The sequence below is a fragment of the Vitis vinifera genome, chromosome 7, assembly GCF_030704535.1.
Source record: "Vitis vinifera cultivar Pinot Noir 40024 chromosome 7, ASM3070453v1".
NCBI lineage: Eukaryota > Viridiplantae > Streptophyta > Magnoliopsida > Vitales > Vitaceae > Vitis > Vitis vinifera.
This window is the reverse complement of record NC_081811.1, coordinates 30,032,973-30,056,619: the sequence shown is the minus strand read 5'-3', so window position 1 is coordinate 30,056,619 and position 23,647 is coordinate 30,032,973. Positions and strand designations below refer to the sequence as shown.

The following is a 23,647-nucleotide window of genomic DNA, read 5'->3' as shown; positions in this document are numbered from 1 at the left end:
AACTCCATGGAATCGATGTTAAATCAGATTGGTTTTAGTTAATAAATACAAATCACTTTTAATTGATTCTAATTTAATTAAACTCATATATTTATCTTTATTAAATTTTTTTAGGTGTCAATATCACAAGATTAATTAAAAACCTACATAAATGGAATATCATATATTTATCTTTTATCTTATACTTATTAAATGTTTTTAGGATTCAAACAAGATAGGAAGTGAGCAGGTAGTTTCCACTTGAATTTAAAAAGCGAGATAAAAAGAAAGAAACAAAGACTGAGGATATTATCAAGTGGGCCAGCCCACGGTCAAACCTATTTGAAAATCAGTTTAGTCGGCCATTTCTCCTTGGCCAAGTTCCGAATTTGGCGCCAACCCCTCCAACCATCTTAAATGAATTCCCCATATTCTCAAAGACCAAATTAAAAGAAAAAAAAAAAAAACCCTAACAGACATTCCAGAAGAAGCCTAACCATGGTTTCCAAGCCCAACACGGAGGAAGAGATGGCTAAATTCGCCATTGTTCCGGCGCAGACGCGGCGGAAAGGGATCGGAATCCGGGCATGGCTGGTGGTGTTGGAGTCCGGGCAGTCGCATCTGGAGGAGCTCGGGAAGCACTCGGTGATGCGGCGGACTGGGCTGCCCGCGCGCGATCTTCGGGTTCTCGATCCGGTGTTGTCGTATCCATCCACGATACTCGGGAGGGAGAGGGCTATTGTGATCAACTTGGAGCACATCAAGGCCATTATCACCGCTAAGGAGGTGTTGATGGTGAATAGTAATAATCCTTTGATTGTGCAGTTTGTTGAGGATCTTCAGCATCGTGTCATGCCAAAACCGGTATATCAATTTCGCTTGTTTTGATTTGTAATGGTCGTATTTGTAGCGAGCCCTCGATGAACATGCTCTGCGTCAATTTCGAGCCCTAGAATTTGAGTTTTGAAGTAACCAGTGAAATATTCTCGTTGAACTACCATTTTCCCTGAAACTTTAAGCTTTTTGCAAGTCATCCTAAATAAACATGTTGTGGTTCAATTTCATGCCCTAGAATCTGGGTTTGAAAGTATTCAATGCCATTCTATAACCCTTTAAGGATTTAGGAAAGTGAGTGTTTAACAATTCTAATCATGGGGTGTTTGGACTTGTATGGAAATTGAACTAATATACTGTGTTTATAAAGCTATCGGAACGGTGTTTTGTTTGCTGCTACTAGTATATTGTCATTTTCAGATTTTATAACCTTTTTTGTTTTGAACTGTACCACGTGATAGGGCTTCCAGGTTAGTTTGGTAAGTTACGTGTTTGTTTGTTTTGTAAAAGGCAATGGAAAGCCATGACAAAGAGATAGAGGATGCAGCTGATGCTAATTGGGGCTCACCCTCAGTACATGGTTTTAATGGTTCAGTAACAAATTCAAGAAAAAGGCCATCTCAAAGGGTTAATGTTTCCTCTGAAGTGCTGAATGTTGATGTGAAAGAAGACAGCCCTAAGACCTCAGAGGATGAACGAGTAGCTGCAGGACCAAAGGTGTTACCATTTGAGTTCAGAGCACTAGAAGCTTGTCTTGAATCGGCTTGCAGGTGCCTTGAGTCTGAGGTATGTGGTTTACTAGTTCATTATTTGCTCTAATTGGTCTTTTTTACCATCTGAGATTGTGAATAAGTAGCTATCTAGTTGATGGAGTTGAAAATTAGAAATGCTATACAAGTTGAAGATCACAGTTGAATTTTGTTAATTTAAAAAGTTATACCAAGGTAATTTGACCAGAACAGAGCTCCAAGTACAGGATAAAATGACTCACCGAAGGGATTAATGGTGTGAAGGGAACAACCATGCACTAATGGACAGTAGACTGGCATTGTCAACCTTTGAAGACAAATAATGGTAGCATTAATAGGAGCTCCAATAGAAAAATTTATTTAGTCAGTTCCCTAGAAGTAATCTAAGCATTTTGTAGAGTTCTTTACTATTGGGAGTAAGAACTCTAGAATAAGTGGAGTCAAGTGGAGCTATAGCATCTAAATTTTCTGTAAAATGAGTAAGAATATTGGCTAGAATATTTTCTGCAGAATTCTAAAACTGAAAAGAAATTTCAGTTTCAGATTAAACAATATTACATGTTTTTGTTGGTGAATCCAATAAAAACAAATGTGGACAACCCTTATCTTCTATTAATATCTCCCCTTGAAGATAAGGCCGAGTAAAGAAGGGCTGATTTTATGCAAAAGTCACACCCAAAGAAACAAAAAATTTAGAAAAGAGTGATAATAACATTTATACCCTTTTTGAGTTGTAGAATATCCCACAAAAATACATCTTAATACACATGGCTTACTTCAATGTCGATTATGAATATAAGCAAATGACACAACCAAAAATCTTAGGGGGAAGTTTTGGAAAAACACTAAAATTAGGAAAATATTCGTAAAACACTTTAATATGACTCTTAAACCCCAACACCCAAGGAGGTAACCTATTTATCAAGTGAGTTGCTGTCAAAACAGTTTCTCCTCAGTAGCTTTTAGGAACATGATTTTGAAATAAAAGAGGACGCGTGACTTGAAGCAAATGTCTGTTCTTTCTCTTAGCCACATGCTGTGGGGTATCAACACATGAAGACTGATTGATAATGCATTCTCTTTGTAAGAAAGGGCTTAAAAATTGATTGAAATAGTCCCTAACATTATTTAAACGAATGTTCTTAACACTCACTCCAAACTGGTTTTTAATCATGCTGCAGAATATTAGAAGAACACTGCTCTTGTTTGATTTTTGTTTTAAAAGGAACACCGAAGCCATTCTTGTGCAATCATTAATAAAGGTTACAAACCATGTTGCCCTCAAAACATTATGAATTCTAGATGGACCCCAAATATCATAATTAATCAACAAAAAAAGAACTAAAGATCTATTATTGCTCAATGGAAATGGAACTTGATGGTGTTTTACAAATTTGAAAGCATCACAATGCAAAGAATTAACATCAATATCTTTGAAGAAAGAAGGAAACATATATTTAAGCAATCCAAAGGAAGGATGTCCAAGTTGAAAGTGATGAAGCCAAATGGTATCTTATTGGAGCTAATTTTTTTTATAGAGACATGAAATTAAGGGTTGGTCACCATTAGTAGGTTCTTCCTCAAGAAAATATGACCCGTATTTCTCCTTAACAAGTCCAATCATCCTCCTTGTAACCCGGTCTTGGAAAACACAATGAGTAGGAAAGAAGGTTACACTACAATTTAAATTTTTGGTAATTTGATGAATGGGCAGCAAATTCATTGATCACTTTGGAGCATGTAAGCCATTTTTTAAACGAAGAGGAGTTAGTGTAACTTCCCCTTGACTAGCAATGGTTGATAGAGTGTCATCAGCAACTTTCACCTTCCTATTACTGAAGCATGGAATATCAACAACAACATAGCTAGAAGAGTGAGTTATATGATTCTTAGCTCTTGAATCTATGACATAGGAGTTGGACATATTTGAGGCACTAAATGCATAAGAAATAGACTTACTAGCCTGGGCAAGAGGGCAGGGTGCAGCTGGTTTTTCCAGCATTGCTAATGGGGTTTCTAGATGTATGATCTCCTCCTTTTTGAAGCCTTTAATGTCCATGGCTAGCTTTTCTTGTTGGTCCTCCATGGTTATATGAGCCTGACTCTGTTGTTGGCTTCCCTTTGTACCACCAATCCAACCAATATTTTTCTGTTTCCTGTGAAGTTTCCAGCATGCCTCCTTCTTGTGGCATGGTTTCTTGCAAAACAGGTACATCAAACTCCATCTCGGTTGGTAGGTCTGGAATTATTCCCTGTATTACTATCTTGTGCCTCTTCATTCTATTTCAAGGATACTACAGCTGACCCTTCAGTAACCTGAATGTGGAGCATAATCACTCTTCAACTCTCCTCTGCCCAAATCAATGAGAAAACTTCACTCAAAGACAATACGTCCTCCTTTCCCAAAACTTGCACATGAACTTGATCAGTTTTGGCATTAAGTCCTCAAAGAAACTCAAAAATCTTTTCCCTTTTCACAAACTTTTGCAACATAATAGCATCTTCATTACACTTGATTTTTTTTTTTTTAATGTCTTGATAATAATCAAATTCAAGACAAAAGCTGTTCATGGTATTATAATACTCAATGACCAAGGGATTACCTTGTTTCATGGCTGAATTCTTTCTTTAGCTCATAGACAAGAGCAGCATCCTTCACCTTTGAGTAAGTCTGCCGAACTGCCTCCCATATCTCCTTAGCGGTGGTGAGAAACATATATATATGTGTCACTAACTTCTGAAAACATAGAGTTCCAAAGCCAAGCCATGATCATTAAATCCTCCTTATTCCATGCGCAGAATCTGGGGTCTTCCTTGTTTGGAACAGACTCCAGTAAGTGACCCGACTTTCCCTTCCCTTTTAGAAAGGTTCTCACAACTTGGGACCACTTTAGATGATTTTGTCCACCAAGACTATATGAAGCCTACAAATTCAAGAAATTCTCCCATAGTATGACTCTACAGTGTCTCCACTGTTGAGTTTGTGACAGGTTTGGGTTTAGTTTCAAATGTCTCAGATATTTAGTCAGAAATGAGAAATCTGTAATTCAATGTTAGGTTATTTCGATATGGGCACTGTAGGAATGAAACCTGAAGAAGGTCTCTTCAGAAAAGTTGCTGCAGGAGTCAGATTTTCCCAAGACTTTCCTAGAGAGCATAGGCTTTGATACCATTTAAGAAAATTAAAATCTAAATTTTATCTATCCATAATTACAGAATTTATACAAAAATAATTTAAAAATTCTAGGAAACTAAGATTTCATCAATTCCTACAAGTCAGGGATTTGATTATCAATCCCTATAAATCAAAGATTTAAACTTTTACAACTATACAACATAGTTGTGTAGCAAATATACTCCTAGATTTTCCAACACTTGGTTTATATTAATTCGTCAATTATTGTTTCTTGAGCAAAGTTTTAGAAATCACCCTTGTTTTAAATAAGGATAGATATAAATACAACTATCTTGACAATAGATGAATGAATTGGATATATATTGACCAACCTAATTATAAGAGGGTCCTGTTTGTATCAGGCATTTTTTGGTTGTTCTAAACTGGATCTACTGCCTACTCTATGCATTTGTGAAAGAGAAATAATAGTTGTAGTAGCCATGTATTGGCTGGAGAAGGAAGAAACTTATCTGGAAGCCAAAAGCTAGGCTTGTGGGATCCACAATACATCAATTAATATTCCTTTTTTGGTCCAGGGAGAAGTGTCTTGAGTACTTTTTCATGGTCATTTAGCTGCTTTATTTTGAGACCTATATTGGTTAGAGCTTTATTATTATTATTATCAGTTTTCAATTTAAAAATCGAGAAAATTCAATCTATGGTAGCAATACTGTTTTTACTATTATGCAATAATGTTCATGCCACTGTAAATAATAATAAATGAGGGTTTTTGGTCTTTTGGTTTACCTTTTTTTTTTTTCTTTTAGATTAGTTGGGCCAAGGGATAGGATCGACTGTTATTGACCTTTCTATTTTAGTTAAAGGTTGAAAAATATCTTATTTGATTTTGTGAACAACTGAGAATTTCTAGCTTTATGCTCCGTGGTTTGAAATCTGAGGCTCTTAATGTCTTTCAACTATAAGGAGTGAATGCTTATTCAGTGCAGTAATCTATTCCAAGAGTGTTATTCAGTGTGTGTGTGTGTGTGTATTGGGGGTGGGGGATGGGGGATTAGGCTAGGCAATTCTATAATTTGGCTACTTGGCCATATTTTTTGTGGATTATAATTCTATGCATCAGAAAGGTCTTGAGGCGGCAGATTGGCTCTAGATTATCCACCTGTTGGTTGAATACCATGTGGGATGCAATTCAAATTGGTTAGCAAGTTGAGGAATATTTGTGCCACAGCCTTTCCCTTGGCTACTTCTTGGTGATATAGAAAAACGCGTTCAATTTTTTCGTTTACCTTAGCAGGGAAAGTCAGTTGAGAAGTTTGGGATTGTTTCTAGTTTTTCTCTTAATTAGCCTATTCCTTTATCTGGATCATCATTTAATTAAGAAGTTCGCAATCATTTTAAAACTTGATATTGTTTACTGATAAAGGGAAATAATTGAGGGCTAGTGTTATGCAGCAACAGAATTGATTATGTGTGAGGTAAAGCAAGAGAACATGCTATGGAAAGGGGTATAGTTTTTTAGTCTTTACTTTCCACCAATGAGATTTGACAAGGAATAAGTTTGGGGCTGTACTATATTTTCCTGACTACTAATTGATCTATGCAGTTGTGCCCAGTGGTTCTAAAAGTAAAAGATGCAGTGAAGAAGCTAGAATTGAAGGCAGAACCATGCCCTAATCCATAAGGTGGCTTGGGTGAATGATACCAACCTAAAAAAATTAAGTTGATATTTGTTTACCATTCTGTTGGTTTTGGTTGATTGTTTGACACCATTCATTTTGATGTTATCCCTCTCAAAGTCTGCCACATTTTTTAGGTCATTTTTGGTAATTTGACATGTAGATGGAGCATGAAGCTATCATAATACTAATTTCCTTGTGTTTGGGACAAGGGAAGCTAAGTTTTTGCCAGCCAGATATCATCCCATTACAATGTTAAGGAGAAGATAAAGGGTCATTCCTTATGAAGTGTATCAATTCTTTGCCAGATGTATACTGGGACCTACTCCCAACCCAACTTGATGGAGGTGTATTTTTCTGAAGGGGGATGATGCTCTTGCCATGGATTGACTAGAGAAGTTTTCTCTCTTGTAGCCTAAAACAAAGCTTCTTGGTCCCATGTCAATTAAGAAGCTTTCATCCTGGAAAAAAAGGTTCTTTGTAGTTTTTTTCCAACTTCAATTGCTTTGTTTTGAATTCTATACTAGTTAAAACCTAATTTTTGGAAACTTGCTGTAGAAATTCAGGTTACTGTATCATGTAATGTAAAACACTATAGCAAGTAACATAGACATACTGTTCATGCTACTTTGGCAACAAATTAAGGTTTTCTTGGGTCTTATACTTACATTTTCATTGATGGTTAGGATTAGTTTGATTCAAGACAAGGATTGATTGTTGGTTTAGGTTTCTCTTCTATAAGAAGGATTGTAATGATCTTTTTATAGTTTGTGAATGTTGAACTGAGAATTTCTAGTTTCATGCCTTGTTTGGAAAATTTAGATAGTTTTTTTTCTTCACCTTGTTTGGCTGATTGATGGAGACAAGTGGCAACCACCTTTAAAATTTTATTAGAGGCGCAAAGGAGTGGGCTCCAATGCCCAAGCTTTAATTTGGCACTCTCTGGATGATATTGGGCTTAGTTGGGATCTTATATAAGTCAATATGGATTTAGCTTAGAAAGTACTTTCATAAATTAAGTTATGGGCCTAGTCAATGGTTCCATTTTCAGTCATTATTATTGTCATTTTCCAATAGTCTTTAATGTGGTCAGTAGTTAGTCCAAGTTTGTCATTTTCAAGTTGCATTACTACTATGTCTAGTTCCAAGGAGTTATAAATCCCTAGAAAAGTCTCATATAGTAGTTGAGTAGTCTTTGGAAAGGAATCAATGAAGGAATGAATTTTCAGCAGCCATGTTTTTTCCTTTGTGTGACGCAAAGAGTACTTGGGTGTGAAGCCTAAGGTTTCTAGGAGTGATTCCTAAGGTCCTTTCGATTATACTCTCCTTGCATTTTATTTTCTATACTGCATCAATTTTGGAAAGAGTACTTGGATGTGAAGCCTAAGGTTTCTAGGAGTGATTCCTAAGGTCCTTTCAATTATACTCTCCTTGCATTTTATTTTCTGTATTGCATCAATTTTGGTATCAGAGTGAGGGTGATATCATGGCTACACGATCTAGAAGGACTTTTAGAGGAAGACTAACTGATAGCCAGTGTGATGAGATGCTAATTTGGATGGTGGATCAGCTTGATAGCCTCTACATTTGGTTAAGTAACGTCGAGACACGAATATCTCAGCCTACTAATGAGTCATCACATGTTGAGTAAGGGGAAACATCTTAGGCTAACAACCAAGAAAAAATGGAGCAAGAGTCAATTCAAGCACCACAATACCCTATGTCTGAATGGGCTAGAGGATTGCTTGAAAGAAGACATGAAGTGTATGATGCCGCTGGAGATATCACAAAGAAGTGCTATAGGTACATCAAGATCAAAAATAGTAGGGGTGGAATTTGACAAAGAAGGATTAGAGTTACCTGGAGTAGTAAATGGACCATTTATTGGAGACAATGGTTGGTCTTGTGCTATAGTTGTAGGCAAGTTTGCATTTTTTTGTTTGAGTACTCCTTCTAGTGTAAACACGGAGCTCTGAGGTAGGATTAATGTGATCCTGTCTTAGTATTTCTCCCCTTGTCTGGGAGTCATTGAAGTTTGGCAATGGTAGGTTAGTTTTTCCCTCTTTTTCATTATTGTGACTACCAATTTCCTGACTATTAGAGGTGGAAGGATCAAGAACAGGTATAGGAAAGAAGGAATTAGGCAAACAATAGTTGTTTCCCAAAACTAAGCTTCATTATTCTCTATTGCCCCCTAAAGACAATTTTGTCCAAAGTAAGGCGTCACTCCACAAACAAGACATCTAGACTCGTGATTTTTTTTTTTTTTGAGGATTATAACACTTATATCCCCTTTTATTTGGTGCATAACCAATAAACACACATTTTTATGCCCTAGGATCAGGTTTGGATCGAAGCCTACTGGGTATGTGAACAAACTTAGTGTGCCCAACAATTTTCAAAGGTAAGTCAGAGAAAAGTTGACATTCAAGGAAGAAATTTTTATAACACTCTAAAGGTGTTCTATATTTTAAAACAAGAGTAGGCATTTTATTTATCAAATAAGATGTTGTTAAAGTAGCATCTCCCTATAAATATTTTGGTACATGCATTGAGAACATAATGACACATACACCTTCAAGTAAATATCTATTGTTTCTCTTGACAATACCATTTCGTTGAGAAGTATCACTATAAGTAGATTGATGTTGAATCCCTTTTTTCTATAAAAAATTTCCCAAAACTTGATTGAAATACTCAGTTCCACCATCAAAATGAAATACTCTTATTTTTGTTTGAAATTGGTTTTCCACCATAGTATAAAATTTTCTGAACAAATTTTCAACTTCAGATTTATAATTCATCAAATATACCCAACATAGCCAAGTGATCATCTATGAAAGTTACAAACCATTTTATTTTTTTCCAGAAGGTGTGATGATTTTCAAAGGACCCAAAAAATTACTATGAATCAATTAAAATGGTTTTGAAGCACAATATGGTTTTGAATTGTAAGTAGTACAATGACTCTTTGATAAATGACAACTTTCGTATTGAAAGGATGAACAATCCACATTATTAAATAAAATAGGAAATAGATACTTCAAATAAGAAAAACTAGGATGTCTTAGTCTAAGACGCCAAATCATTAATTGTTCATGAATAGAGAGAGAACTAATGTTAGTACTAAAGCCTTGATCTTGTTTATAACAGAGGAAGTTGTCATCAAAATAGTAGAGACTATCCACCATTCTAGCACCAATAATCATCATCCTCATGCACAGGTCCTGAAATTCATAATGAGAATAAAAAAAGATAACATGACAATTGGAATCTTTAGAGAGTTGACTCGTAGATAAGAGATTACATGCAAGATTAGGGACATGAAGGATATATTTTAGGGTGATTTTTTCAGAAATTTTGATACAACCTTTTCCTACAATAGATGAAAATTTTTCATTTGCAATTCTAACTTTTTTATCACTAGAACAAGGCAAATAGGAATGAAATACATGTGAGAGACTTGTCATGTGATTAGAAGTACCCCAATCAATGATCCAAGGTGTAAGACTAGAATGACAAGAAAAAACACTAGAGTTGCTACATATTTGAGCAAGAGAAACATTAGGAATACCATATCGTGGATTAGGTTTCAACAACTTCAAAAAGTGATCCATTTGCTCTTTACTGAAGGGACCAACATCAACCTCATTTGCATGAGCAGATTGGTCTCTAAGCTTTTTGTTCTTCCAGTTGGCAGGTTTGCCATGAATCTTCCAGCATGTCTCACATGTATGGCAGTGTTGTAGAAATCACACCATATCCGATTCTTGTCCTCCACTCTGTTGGTAATTAAAAGTTCTACTTGCATTTGCATCAGCAACGACTAGGGCAGAATTTTCAATCGATGCCCCAATCCACCTTTTTCCCGAGCATAACACTACAATAGCTTTCCTCCCTTCAAACTTCAACAAATGCCTCTCCAAGTGAAGGAAGAGGACCACGACCAATGATCTTGCCCCTTAGTTCATCAAATTCTACGTTCAAGCCAATGAGAAATTTGTAGATTTGATCGTTTTCCACTGTCTTCTTATGGTGATTGCAATCATCTAAAGATTTCCATTCATAGTCATTGAAAATATCTAGATCCTGCTATAACCTTTTCAAAATATTGAAGTATTTGGTGACGTTGTCTCCCCCTTGTTGAATTTCTCCAAGTTATAGTTGCAGTTCATACACTTGGGATTGATTGCCAAGGTTAGAATATATCTGGTGGATATTATCCCAAAGTTCCTTGGCAGTTGGATAGCACATATAGTTAGAGGCAATGTCTTCATTCATGGAATTAACAAGTCAGGCCATAACCATGGAATTTTCTTCATCCCAAGTGGCATAAGTTGTATCATTCAAATCAAGCGCCTTTGTATCATTGGTCAGGTACCCAATCTTGTCTCCCTTGAATATACATATGCACTAATTGAGACAAATGCACAACATTGTCTCAATTGAGGCATATAGCGCTTATCTGAATAGAGTGCAAATCATAATTGAGACCATGGTTTTCAGTAGGCTTCAAAGGTGAAAGGGTGAATTCAGATGAGACTAAAGACATTGTGAGTTTCAATTTGAGAGGAGAAAAAAGATGTGGAGTTTACCGAGGAACAAGTCCTAGTAATTTTTTTTTTGAATCCAAAAAAGAATCAGAAATAAAGTTCTTGCTCTGATACCATCTACACAACAAAAAAACTAGGAGAGAATTGTTTGAGTGAAAAAATGGTATTTCATTGATTATGAGAATGATATACACGTACACTACTTATAGGCTATATAAGGCACTAAAAAAAAAGCAAAATAATAAAAAAATAACAAAATAATTATACAATCAACTTTCCTAATTTACAGGGTTGATAAAGCCTATATTTAAACATAAAATACAACTCGGTAATCCCTAGAGATCAGCAATATTTTTTGATAGGAAACGACAAAGAGATATATAAATAGAAAAAAGAAGTACAAGAGAAGGATGAGGAATCCTCCCAACAAAGAAAAGTTAAACTAAAACAATACAAAAACAAGAAACTACAATGAAAAAACAAACAAACAAACTCTCTAGGTTAGACCAACCCATTGGAGCTACACACTGCTAGCCAATCTAGTCGTAACACATTTAGGGGAATCCCCTCAAAAACCATGGAACAAAAAGCCCAAAGAGAAGCAAGAAAGTGAATAAAATCCTAAAGATTCTCCGAATTCCTTGCTTTATCCTCAAATATCCTCACATTTCTTTCCCGCCATACAACCCAAATTAAAGCAATGCATGCAGCTTGCCACAAAACTATTCCTCTCTTAAATAAACCAAAACCCTTAAAATTAATGGACATCATGTCAGATATGCTCTTTGGGATAACCCAATCCATCTTGGCTAACTGAAATAATCTGTGCCACAACCCCATCGTCAAAGAGCAATGTAGGAAAAGATGATAAGTTGATTCACCATGCTTCATGCACAACTTACAAATGTCAGGACTGAGCGCTTTGTAGGGTCTTCTCAATTGTAGCAAGTCATTAATATTTATCTTCTTATGTGCCACTAACCAAACAAAGGACTTGACTTTGAAAAGGACTTGGGAATTCCAAACGAACTTAGTAGGGAAAACTTGAGAAGAACCAGAACAATGGGACAAGGCTAGAAAGAAATACTTGACTGTAAAAAGCCCTGAATGAGATAAAGACCAAGATCTCGCATCTGAAACCAATGGTGATAAGTGCAAACAATTAAGTGACCGCATGAGGCATTCTAGATCTTCTATTTCAGAATCTGAAAGGTTATGACGAAAATTAACGTTCCAAGAGAAGGGGCGAGTAGAACCGAGAATTGAAGATATAGGAATATTTCTATCCGTGACTACTCTAAATAGTCTTGGATATTGAAAACCCAAAGGATAAGTCTTCCCAGAACCAAATTCTTTTCCCATCTCCTACCACAAACCGAGTATACTTGGAAAAATCCTGAAAGACTTGTGCAATAGCCTTCCAAGGACAACGATGTGACCATCTGACTATAGTGTTGGCATCCCAAGCATTGGAATGTGTCCCATAAATGCTTAAAATGACCTAATACCATAGAGTCGAACCCTCCCTAGGGTACCTCCACAACCATTTCCCTAAGAGGGCGAGATTCCTTAGAGAAATCTTCCCAAATCCCAATCCCCCTTTTACCTTCGAATTACACACTACATCCTAACTAACAAAATGATTTCTTTTACCTTCCCTAACCCCTGACCATAAGAAATCCCTTTGCAATCTCTAAATTTTTGCAGCCACTAAAGCGGGAATCTTAAACAAGGAGAAAAAATAGCTAGGAATGTGGAAAGACAAGAATGGATAAGAGTTATCCTATTTTCAAAAGATAAGTAAGCCTTTTGCCACCCATCTAATCTCCTCGAGATTCTCTCAATCGCTGGATCCTAAAAGCCACAAGCCTTTGGATTCCCTCCCAAAGGAAGACCTAGGTAGAGAATAGGTCAATCAGAAGCCTTGCAATCAAGCAACTCGACCAACCTAGAAAGATGATTCTGATCAAGATTGATGCCAAAAAGATTACTCTTGTCAAGATTAACCTTAAGCCCAGAAATATTCTCAAACACTAACAATAAACTCTTAAGAGTCTACAGTTCTTCCTCACTAGTGTTGGAAAAGAAAATGGTATCATCTGCAAATTGCAGATGAGACACCTTTGTTTTGTTCCTACCAACCCTAAAACCCTCCAACGAATTTCTTTCCTCTTCTCTCAACAACATCTTGCTCAGTACATCCGCGACTAAGGTAAACAAGAAAGGGGATAAAGGGTCACCTTGTCTTAATCCTCTAGATGCCTTGACCCACCCTTTGGCGTTTCCATTCACTAAAACTGCAAAAGAGACCGTTGACAAACAGCCTCTCATCCATTTCCTCCATATAGGACTAAACCCCTTCTTCTCCAACACATGATCCAAAAAATCCCAACTCACATGGTCGTAAGTCTTTTCAAAGTCAATTTTGAAGACAACTCCTTCCTCCCCTAATCGTCTTTTCTCATCTACTATCTCATTGGCTATAAGAATTGCATCCAATATTGTCTCTCTTGAACAAAATCACCTTGAGTAGAATGGATAGTTTCATGTAGTACCCCTCTTAGACGCCTTGATAGAACTTTGACTATTATCTTATAAAGACTAGTAATCAAACTAATAGGTCTAAAGTCTGAGATTTTCTTTGTTAGGTTTTTTTGGGCAAAAGAACAATGAAGGAGGCATTAGTGTTTTGATTAATAATCCCGCTTCTGTGAAACTCTGCAAACACCCTCACTAAATCCTCTTTGATCACATCCCAACAATCTTGAAACACTGCAATGGTAAAACCATCAGGCCCCGGTGCCTTATCCCTATCTAACTGAAAAATGGCCGTAGAAATCTCTTCTTCAGTAAAAGGAGAGTCCATCCTAGACGCACTCTCTTCAGATATAGGGGACCAATCTAAGCCTTCAACCCTCCAAGACTTTCTAGGAGGACTTGAGTAGAGTTTTTCAAAGTAAAGTAAAATCTCCTCTGTGATGCTCTCGGAATTATTCAACACTAAACCTCTTTCATTCTCCAACAACTTGATGAATTTCCTATTTCTCCTGCCATTAACCACTTTGTGAAAAAACTTTGAATTGCAATCCCCTTCTTTAACCCATTTCACCCTACCTTTTTGTCTCCAATGAATTTCTTCCTTGAAAATTAATTCCTCTAGCTTCCCTTTTCTTAAAGCTCTTTGAACTGAAAGTTCAGAAGTGAGAACCTCGTCTTGCTCAATGGCATCAAAGTTAGCTATTTCATTCAGGATACTTTTTTTTCCTTTCGTTTAGCTCTCCAAAAGTAACCTTATTCCAAACTTTCAATTTGGCTTTAACAAATTGTAACTTCTTCATGAACTTGTGACCTTCCCAACCATTTCCTTGAAAACCTCTCCACCAACTACTGAAGCACTCTTTGAAACTAGGATGTTGCAACCACATATTCTCAAACCTAAAAGGTGTTGGGCCCCACTTGAAAGGATTGGTATCCAAAACTATCGGCCAATGATCCGATGTCCATCTAGGAAGAACTTCTTGAAGGCTTTGAGGGAAGAAATGCTCCCACTCATTTGAGTAAAGAAACCGATCCAATCTCTTACACACGGGTGACTCTTGCATGTTTGACCAAGTGAATGGAGCGTTCCGTAAAAGGGGGTCAAGTAATTCACAGTCTCTTATAAAACCATCAAAGTCCTTCATGCTTGAAGTTAAGCTAGATCCTCCCAATTTTTCTGAACTTCTCCTTATGATATTAAAATCACCGCCCACACACCATAAAGGAAAAGAAATGTCAAAAATGTCTAAAAACTCCACCCAAAAATCCTTCCTTAGTAAGGGGCTATTTGGGCCATAAATAGTAGACAACCACAGAGGTTCGCATCCATCCGACATAAACTTGACTGAGACAGAAAATGAGCCTATTACCACCTCCTCACTACACAGTTTTTTAGAGTCCCAAATAATTACAATCCCACCTGAAGCCCCGCACATTGGAAGAGCAGCCCAATCCTTATTTCTAATAGTCCAGATACTACCAACAAACCTTCTGTCACACACCGCCTTTTTTGTTTCCTGTATCATCACAACATCCGGATTCTCTAGCCTCAGAAAATCTTTGACCACCCTTTGTTTTTTCCTTGATCCCAAACCCTTGGTATTCCAACTAATAATTTTCATGGAGAAACCTCACTAACCCTAAACCTCCAAACAAATTCCAACAGGTCTCAAATACCTGTGGAGAATCTGTTTTTCCGCCTGGAATACACCTTGATATCCAGAGAACTTAAAAACTCATGAACTTTAGCCATTTTCCTGAGGGAAAAGCCTTCTATCTGGAACTTGCCCACTGGGGAGAACTCAACATCACCCTGGCTAACTGTAACTAGGTTGGATACCTCATTAGGCAAATTGGGCTTAGACTTAAGAGGGTTAAAACCTTCGGGCATCTGGTTCAGATAAGCAAACTGGGACTCCACAACATCTAGGTTAGGATTGCCAATAGACATTTGACATAAAGTATCAACATCGTCTTTTTTGGAAAAAATTTTAGAGAGTTCTTGATTTTCCATAGGACATTGAGACTGAATGACTGAACTGGGAAGAATGGGAACAGAAGGACTTAGAAATGGAAGTGTCAAGCCACAGGAAGGGGGAAAAGAAGACAAGGGTGATTGAGAAGGTAAAGACGAAGATACCTCCAAGTTTTCCACTACCAACATTCCACAAGTCCCCATAAAGCTGAGCCCTTTACCTCTGATTACTGGACTAGAAGGAAAAACCGTGTCTGATGAGCCACGATGATCGAAACCCACGTGGCCCATAAATCCTTCTCTGTTTTCATTGTTATAGGGTTTGCACAAAACCTCTTCTCCTTTTGACAACGAAGCCTTTTCCCTCGAATTGAGAGGACTCGCACTGAATCCTCATTCCAATTGAGATCCGGCCTCGAAAGCCCCTTTCTTTGGAGGAGCTTCGCAATTTGATGATGGCTTCTCATACGTTATAGGCTTGCTTTGTCTTCGAACCCCTTGTCGGCGATCAAAACTTGGAGGAAAAAGAGTAGTCCACAACTTCTTTGAACCAAACTTCACTTCATTCACTGCGGAATCCCTTGGCTGAACATCAGAAACCTCTGAGACAACTTTCCCCTTTTTCATTGCAGATGCGTCTTTATTTCGTAATAAGCCTTTCTTAATAATGGGCTTCTTACTTCCTGTTTCTTGGCCCAACTTTGAAAAAGGGCCTTTTAAATTACAGCCTCTCTCCCAACCCAATTTTGCATCACCCAGTGGACTGGGATTGGGAAGAGATTAGGCCCTTCTCTATAGCTTTGAAAAAGAGGCCCGATGCCCTTTCTCATTTGAGTAGGCCTTGTCCCCTCCGGCCCAAGCTTCGCCCGCCTTCTCTGACCCATCTGGCTCAATGCTCTATGACTAGGTGAAGATAAATGGACAAAACCAAATTCTAATTTGGATGTGCATATGTAGAACCGAAAAATCAAAACCAAATTCTAATTTGAATGTGCATATGTAGAACTGAAAAATCAATGTCTAATTTATAGATCTGTCCTTCAAATGACTTTCGCTTGACTTCTTGCTACAATATATATTAATTTTTTCTACCTCCCAATGCTACAGTATCTTTTTCCTTTTTTACTTTTTCAATTCATCTCACCTTTGTATATAAGTTTTGTTGGAAGTTAGAGTCAAATATCATTTGAATTCCTTTAGTTTTAGATAAGTTATTTGAATTAATCTTTGTTGTTTAAATTTTATGCTTATCAAATTAGGAGTCTTATCTAAGTTTGAAAATAAAGATAGCTATCTATTTGGTAGTTATCTTTTTTTTTTTTGAGTTTAAATTTTGGTTTCCTAGATTTTGAGGATTCTATTGAAGAGTCCCAGTATAAATTAGGGCTGTATGTTATTCTTTGGAGTAATGAAGATTTAATTATGGTGCATACTAGTTCTTCTTCCTTCCTAGTAACAAGTTTATTTCTTTTATAAGGTGCCATTTTGCTTTAATTTTTTCTCAGACACAAACACTGGAGCAAGAGGCGTATCCAGCATTGGATGAACTGACTTCTAATATCAGCACACTTAATCTTGAGCGTGTTAGACAGATAAAGAGTCGCTTAGTTGCAATATCTGGTCGGGTACAGAAGGTAATTAATAATACATTGTTGACATAATAAAGATTTTAATATGTATTTGAAGTTTACTTTGAGTTTATGCTGTCAATTTTAGAGGTTAGTTACATACTACTGGATGCAATATCTGTACATAGAAATATGAAATACATTCAGAATGTTTACCTCACGTTTCTAAAGCTTTCTAAATGGAAGCTCAATGTCTTATTGGGAATATTTATTGCTTGGAGTGCTTTTATCATTTTTTTTTGGGTGGCATATTCTGTCTTTCTTCAGCAAAATATCCATTAGAATAATGAAGGTAGTCAGTTCAAAGCTTTTGATGGAACATGATTGTCTCTGGTGGAAAATTACCATAATCTTCTTATAAATGACACGCATTTTTTGTTTCTAAGTTCATGATTTCAGACAGGTGAATCAAACTATTTATGTTCTTTTGGCTACAATGTTTAGGTTAAGTATATCAATGCATGGAGTGTAGGAATCATTGGATCTCCATAGCTTAAAAAGAAATCTTGGGTGTTTTCCGGTTATACTCATTAAAGAGACTATAATCATTTGTTAGGCACCCTTCCACCTGATCAAGGTTTTGATTCCAGCAACTATCTCTCTCTGTCTTTCTTTCAGGAGCTCTGTAACCTTCCAACTAAGTGGAAATTGGAGAAGTCCTCTATTCTGTTACATTATGCTTGATTTATGATTATTCGGGCTGTATCTCCCTTTTCTATTTACAAAATTCACAAGTAAGGATCTTGACCTTAACAGGGATGGTAGTAGTTCTATACTAGAAAATTGCTTATAGAATGTGAATGAGAATGAATTTGTATTAAGGACACACAAGGGTATCATTTTTGGAATGGATAAAGAGGGTCCAACACAAACAACCTCAAAACTCATGGGCTTGGACTCACATGTCAGATTAACAAAATTCTTAGAGGAGGGGTTCAATTTTCTTGTCTTTAGTTTTTTGCATAACTTCTAAAATTGTCTCCTTTATGAAATCCAATAATTTGTGACTTAGCTCTTTATCCCAAGAAAAGTGATCAGAGCTTCCTTTTAGAGGGGCATCATTCATCATTCATAGTGGAGTACAGTTTTTGATAGATAAAACCTGAAAGATGCAGTAGTCTAAGTTTTTATGTCCATCTTCATCTTAAACAATTTTTGTTTTAAATTTGAATTGGTCATTTATACAATTAGCACTACAGAGGATCCTGTCTGAAATTTGCTTCTCTATTTTTATAATAAATATTTCTGCAATTTTCTTGTAGCTGAAATTAATTTTACCTATACACACCAAGAAACTGCACATGGGAGAATTATAGACAATGACAGATGTATAAATAACAAATTAATTGGTTTTCCTCCAATGTTATTTTCTTGTGTTTTGTAGGTTAGAGATGAGCTTGAACATCTGCTTGATGATGACAATGATATGGCTGAGATGTTTTTGACAGAAAAGCTTGTTCGCCCCTCTTTGGATCAGTCATCAATAAAAGAGGAATTATGCAATGATGAACTCGAAGAAGATGATGAAAGGTGATCATTAATTCAATTCTAACATTTCTAAGAATAACCTATATGCCTTGCATCAACGCATATAATGTCAAGTAGGCATCTTCAATATAGGTTTTCAGGAGTAAACAAGATTTTCTTACCATGAAAATAAAATATTTAAGGTTAAATGAGTAAAAATTACTTTTCTATGTCAAGTCAAGAGGCATATATGTTTGAAAATTGAAGGGGCCAAATATAACTTCTTGATCTTGGGTGATCTTGTTTATGTTGGAACTTCTTACATTTGTTAGTGACTTGGCTAGTTTTGCATTCAGTGGAATATTGACTAATATTGTCAACTTATATAGTGAGTGATATGGCAGTATCCTATCATGGGGAGAATTTATTTCTTCAATATGCCTTCCTTAACAAGAAGACCTAATAGTTTACACACACACAACACACACATGGTTGGATTTGGGATCTACAAAAACAATACCACCAAAGATGAATAACTATCATTAAAAATATATATTTTTACAGACATGAATTTGTTTGGGTATAAACCTTTTAAATTTTAGGTCCATCTTGCTCAGTTATAGGTCAAATAGTTGAATCTCTAAATGAGAATTTGAAAGCATAGTGCAATAAGCATCCTCATATCTAGAGAATCATCCATTAAAAAGAGGGCTGGAGAATGGCCTAAAATAAAAACTTTAATTTTTGATTAATATTATCATTACACCTTTTGTTAGGCTGTTCTTCAAGGCCTTGGGATATAGTTAGCATAAAACCATTATTTTCAAGATTAGAACCTTGAGGCTTCAGGATATGGTTAGCATAAATCATTATTGTCAAGATTAGCATCTTGGTGTTAAGTGGTGTTTGTTGAGGCTCTAGGAAAATTTTCCTTTTCCTTTTTTCTTTTTTTTAAAAAGAATTTTTGCCATCTAGCCAATAGGACAAGCCATGTGATGGGAATGGATCTCCAAGATTTACATTAACAAAGGGAATTAGTATTAGTTGCAATTAATGTAGGATTAGTATTATTTTGAATTAAATTAGGATTAACATTTGTTAGAGTTTAATTAAGAATAGCTAATTAGATTATAAGATGATTAGAATTAGAGTCATAATAGATTATTAAAATCTTAGTAGACTTTGGATTTTTTAGAGAAGCCTATAAGTAAAGCTAATTGATGTAAACCAAAGTATTGGTTGATGAATAGTAATATTAAGTTTTCTTACATACTTTGTAATTTTCAATTGTGAGGCTCCATAGATTTTTTTCTAAGTGAGACTTTTAGAAGGCCTTGGTAAGACTCTTAAGGTTTCTATCTCTTCTTATTCTTATCTTCTTTCTCTTTGTTTTATTTTATTTTGTTTTGCTGCGACAAATTTTATCCCTTGCTCCTCTCCTTAAACCTTAAAAGATAAAAAACGTAGTCCACCTAATTGATTGTAAGCAACCATCCTAGGGTTGTTCTACATCAGTTTTGGTATCAGAGCACAAGTTCTTGACGTGAAAACATATGCAATTGAGGAACAAAGCAATATATACAACCATGGTTGAAGGCTATAACTTTTTATGCAACCATTGGTGAACATACCAAGGCTAAATGAAGAGAAGGATTGACGATGTACTAGCATCTTCCGAACTCTTTTTGTTCTCCAAGGGAGACTATGTACTATAATTATTAAGGGAGGTGGTAGTTCCAGCTTAGCTTTGGAAGAACTTGTTGAGAAGCTTAATCTAAAAATAGAGGAGTGTCCAAATCTCTATCAAATAGTATGGGTAAATGACACATCTATTTTGGTGAATTCTCATTATCTAATGACAAATTTAAAAATAATTTTGAGTTATTAGCATGGTGTGATATTTTGCCAATGAAAGTTGCCATATTGTACTTGAAAGACCATGGCTTTTTTATGAAAGGTCCAACAAGATGGATATGAGAACACTTACATACTTGTACACAATGGGTATAAGAAGGTCCTCCATCCAATGAAGGAAATTCCAACACTTAAGCAACAAAAGGGAAAATTAGCATCCTTGAAACCAAGAGAGCTATCAAGTACTCACATTAAGAAGCAATTTGAAGTTACTAGTAAGGGGGAAGAAATCGTCAATGATGAATCTAAAATGCAAAAGGTGATGGAACTGATCCTGAAACAACCTGTAAAAGAACTCAAAGAAGTCGTAAAAGCTTCAGAATAACTGGTGCTTTAATTTCCAAGGCAAAACATTATCATGATTAGTGGCAAATATGAAGAATCTTATGATTATATAAGAATTGCTGAAATTTCGTTTGAATATTAAGAATTCAACAATCTTGTTCTTGTATAAGATAGTTTACAAAAAATGAGTGGGAAGCAACTTGCTATAAGCTTGTGAATGACAATTATTTCAAGAACTATTCACTTATTTCTCAATATTGGAAAATCTTTCAAAGTTTGGAACTTGTCTTGCATGAACTTGAACAAGTTCAAGAGATCTTTGAGGTTCTATCATATCGTGGTACAAAGTCGATGAACAAAGAAAGGGTGTTTTTTTTCAAATCGGAGACATATATCAAGAAAAGGGAATTAGCATTAGTTGCAATTAAATTATGATTAGTATTACTTGGAATCAAATTAGGATTAGTATTTGTTGGAGTTAAACTAGGAGTAGCTAATTAAATTATAATAACAATTAGAATTAGAGTCATAATAGGTTATATTAGAATGCTAGTAGACTTTGAATTTTTTGGAGAAGTTTATAAATAAAGCTAATTGCTATAAATCAAAGTATTGATTAGTAATTAAACATTTTCTTACGTACTTTGCAATTTTCAATGGTGAGACTCCATTGATTTTCTTTTATGTGAGACTTCTGAAAGGCCTTATTGAGACTATAAGGTTTCTATCTCTTCTTCTTTTAATTTTCTTTCTCTCTATTTTATTTTATTTTGCTGTAATAAACTTTATCTCTCGTTCCTCTCCTTAAACCCTAAAAGATACAAACCCTAGCCCACCTATTTGATTATATGCAACCATCTTAGGGTTGTCCTACATCACCATGTCTGCCCAAAAATGGAAACTTGCTTGTTTTTCACACTTGTCATCTGATGCCATCGCTTTATAGGCTAGTGCTTCCTCAGTATTTCAGGTGTGCTTGTCAGCTTAATTTAGAATAGTTGATGTAGAAAAAATAACAAGAAAGGAAAAAGCTCATCCTAAGAAAGCATAATCAGATCCTAGTTTAATAGAAATTAAGGTTTATTAGAAGTTTTAAGAAGTTTGCTCTTGAGAGCTTTTCTTTTTCATTTTCTGTGATTGTTAGTACTTGGTGAAAAAAAGAAAAAAAATTCAAATATATGGGTTTTTGCATTGATTATTCATCTAGACTTGAAGCCTGCACTTTTCCCAAAGTTTTTTCACGAGAAACTGGAAAATGCATGCATTAGTAAGATTTACTTGGGTGTGAACTTTTTTAATTATAACATAGACAAATTCATTAAGATGTGCATGCTAGTCCTGGTTTACAATCAAGGGCTTAATGGTTTCAAAATGGGCATGTCAATGAGCTCTAAGACAAAGAAGTTATGGAAATATAACCATATTTTTTGTCTAAAATATAAAAGAATATGCATGACATCAACAAGAATTACAGTGTATTTCTGATTTACTATGATATTGCCTTGTGAAAATACTCATCATTTTCTTGCTTACTAATGGTTCTACTATTATTTATAATAATACTACATCTATAGGACTGAAGAATCCAAGTCTGAGAGTAACTCTGAAATCTTCAGTGGCTTTAAGCCCAATGTTGAGGAATTGGAGATGCTTTTGGAAGCCTACTTTGTACAAGTAGATGGCATCTTGCAGAAGCTGTCTGATGTGAGTCTCTTTCTCCTTTTCCTTTTTTGATATTTCTGCTAATGTTGGATTCTATATCGTTCTATGCAATTTTGCTTGGCTGGTGATAAATAGTCTATTTGAAGAAAAGGCTGAATTAGAATACTTAATTTTTTCCCCTCAGAATATGAATATTTGGAAGAACAAAAAGTACAGAAATCTATGTTGCCTGTCCAGAAAAGACAGAGCAAGCAGTATTTTCAAAGTCTAAACTAGTTTCATGCCATCTGATATTCAACTTATGCACACAAAAAGAAAGAAGTTAATATATGAATCTTATACTTTGCAAGTCATAAACGGTATATCTTCTGGAAAATTTCCATCCACAAGTTTTGAAGTTTCTTATTTTGTGTTGGACTACTAATATTTCTAAAAGTTTAACTGTTAGGATTTGGACTCATAATGTATATTACTCTCTTAACACCCTCCTTGCATAGGAGGAAGAACTTTACAATTCATAACATAGGAGGCACTAAGTTGGAAAATTTCTTACTGCAAGTTTGTAAAGTCCTGTGTTTTGTGTTATACCATCAATTTTCCTAAAAGTTTAATTGTCATAGATTTGTGATCACAGATAAATAAACAGGTAAACAGATATACCATATTGGACCATAATTTTTCTTAAAAGCTTAAGCTACTAGGATTTGAGCTTACGTTGTATATATCATGCTCTAACATTTTGTATGATGATACTTTAAATTCCATTTCTCATATTTGAGTGAAATGACTTGTAATATCTCTATATTAAATTACAAGCTATACATTGTAGATTACACTAAAATATTTGGGTCTTATTTTCCTAAGATGAGCGAATATGTGGGTGACACTGAGGACTTCATCAATATCATGTTGGATGACAAACAAAATCAGCTGCTGCAAATGGGAGTGATGCTGAGTACAGCAAACATGATAATCAATGCTGGTATTGTGGTTGTGGGGTTGTTTGGAATGAACATAACTATCTCTCTTTTTGACGGTGGCCCGTCTACCAAATTCTTGGAAACTACCTTGGGTACATTAGGAAGTTGTGTAGCTCTATATTTAATTGCTTTTGTTTGGGGTAAGAAGAAAAAACTGTTGGGTTCATGAACTTGTTTGGATAGAGAGAACACTTGTGCTCACAGGAGAAGCGCCTTGTCTTTTATGCTTTATAAGATTTTTATAATATGAATTAATACTGTCATTTGAAAA

General features: G+C 35.6%; 1 protein-coding gene across 1 annotated transcript; it reads left to right on the top strand.

The window, feature by feature from the left end:
- Positions 1–358: 358 nt before the first annotated feature.
- On the top strand, positions 359–23,647 carry LOC100249123 (magnesium transporter MRS2-F). Its single transcript, XM_010654653.3, has 6 exons — positions 359–843; positions 1,324–1,599; positions 16,946–17,074; positions 18,453–18,598; positions 22,309–22,438; positions 23,261–23,647. The coding sequence occupies exons 1-6, from the start codon at positions 478–480 to the stop codon at positions 23,543–23,545; spliced, it is 1,332 nt and encodes a 443-aa protein (XP_010652955.1). The 5' UTR covers positions 359–477; the 3' UTR covers positions 23,546–23,647.

Bases quoted from the DNA above. Each gene is read 5' to 3' on its own strand.
- LOC100249123 (XM_010654653.3), top strand. From the start codon at position 478: ATGGTTTCCAAGCCCAACACGGAGGAAGAGATGGCTAAATTCGCCATT. The intron at 1,600-16,945 runs GTATGTGGTTTA...ATTTTTTCTCAG, and splicing joins GCAGGTGCCTTGAGTCTGAG to ACACAAACACTGGAGCAAGA. The intron at 17,075-18,452 runs GTAATTAATAAT...TGTGTTTTGTAG, and splicing joins TATCTGGTCGGGTACAGAAG to GTTAGAGATGAGCTTGAACA.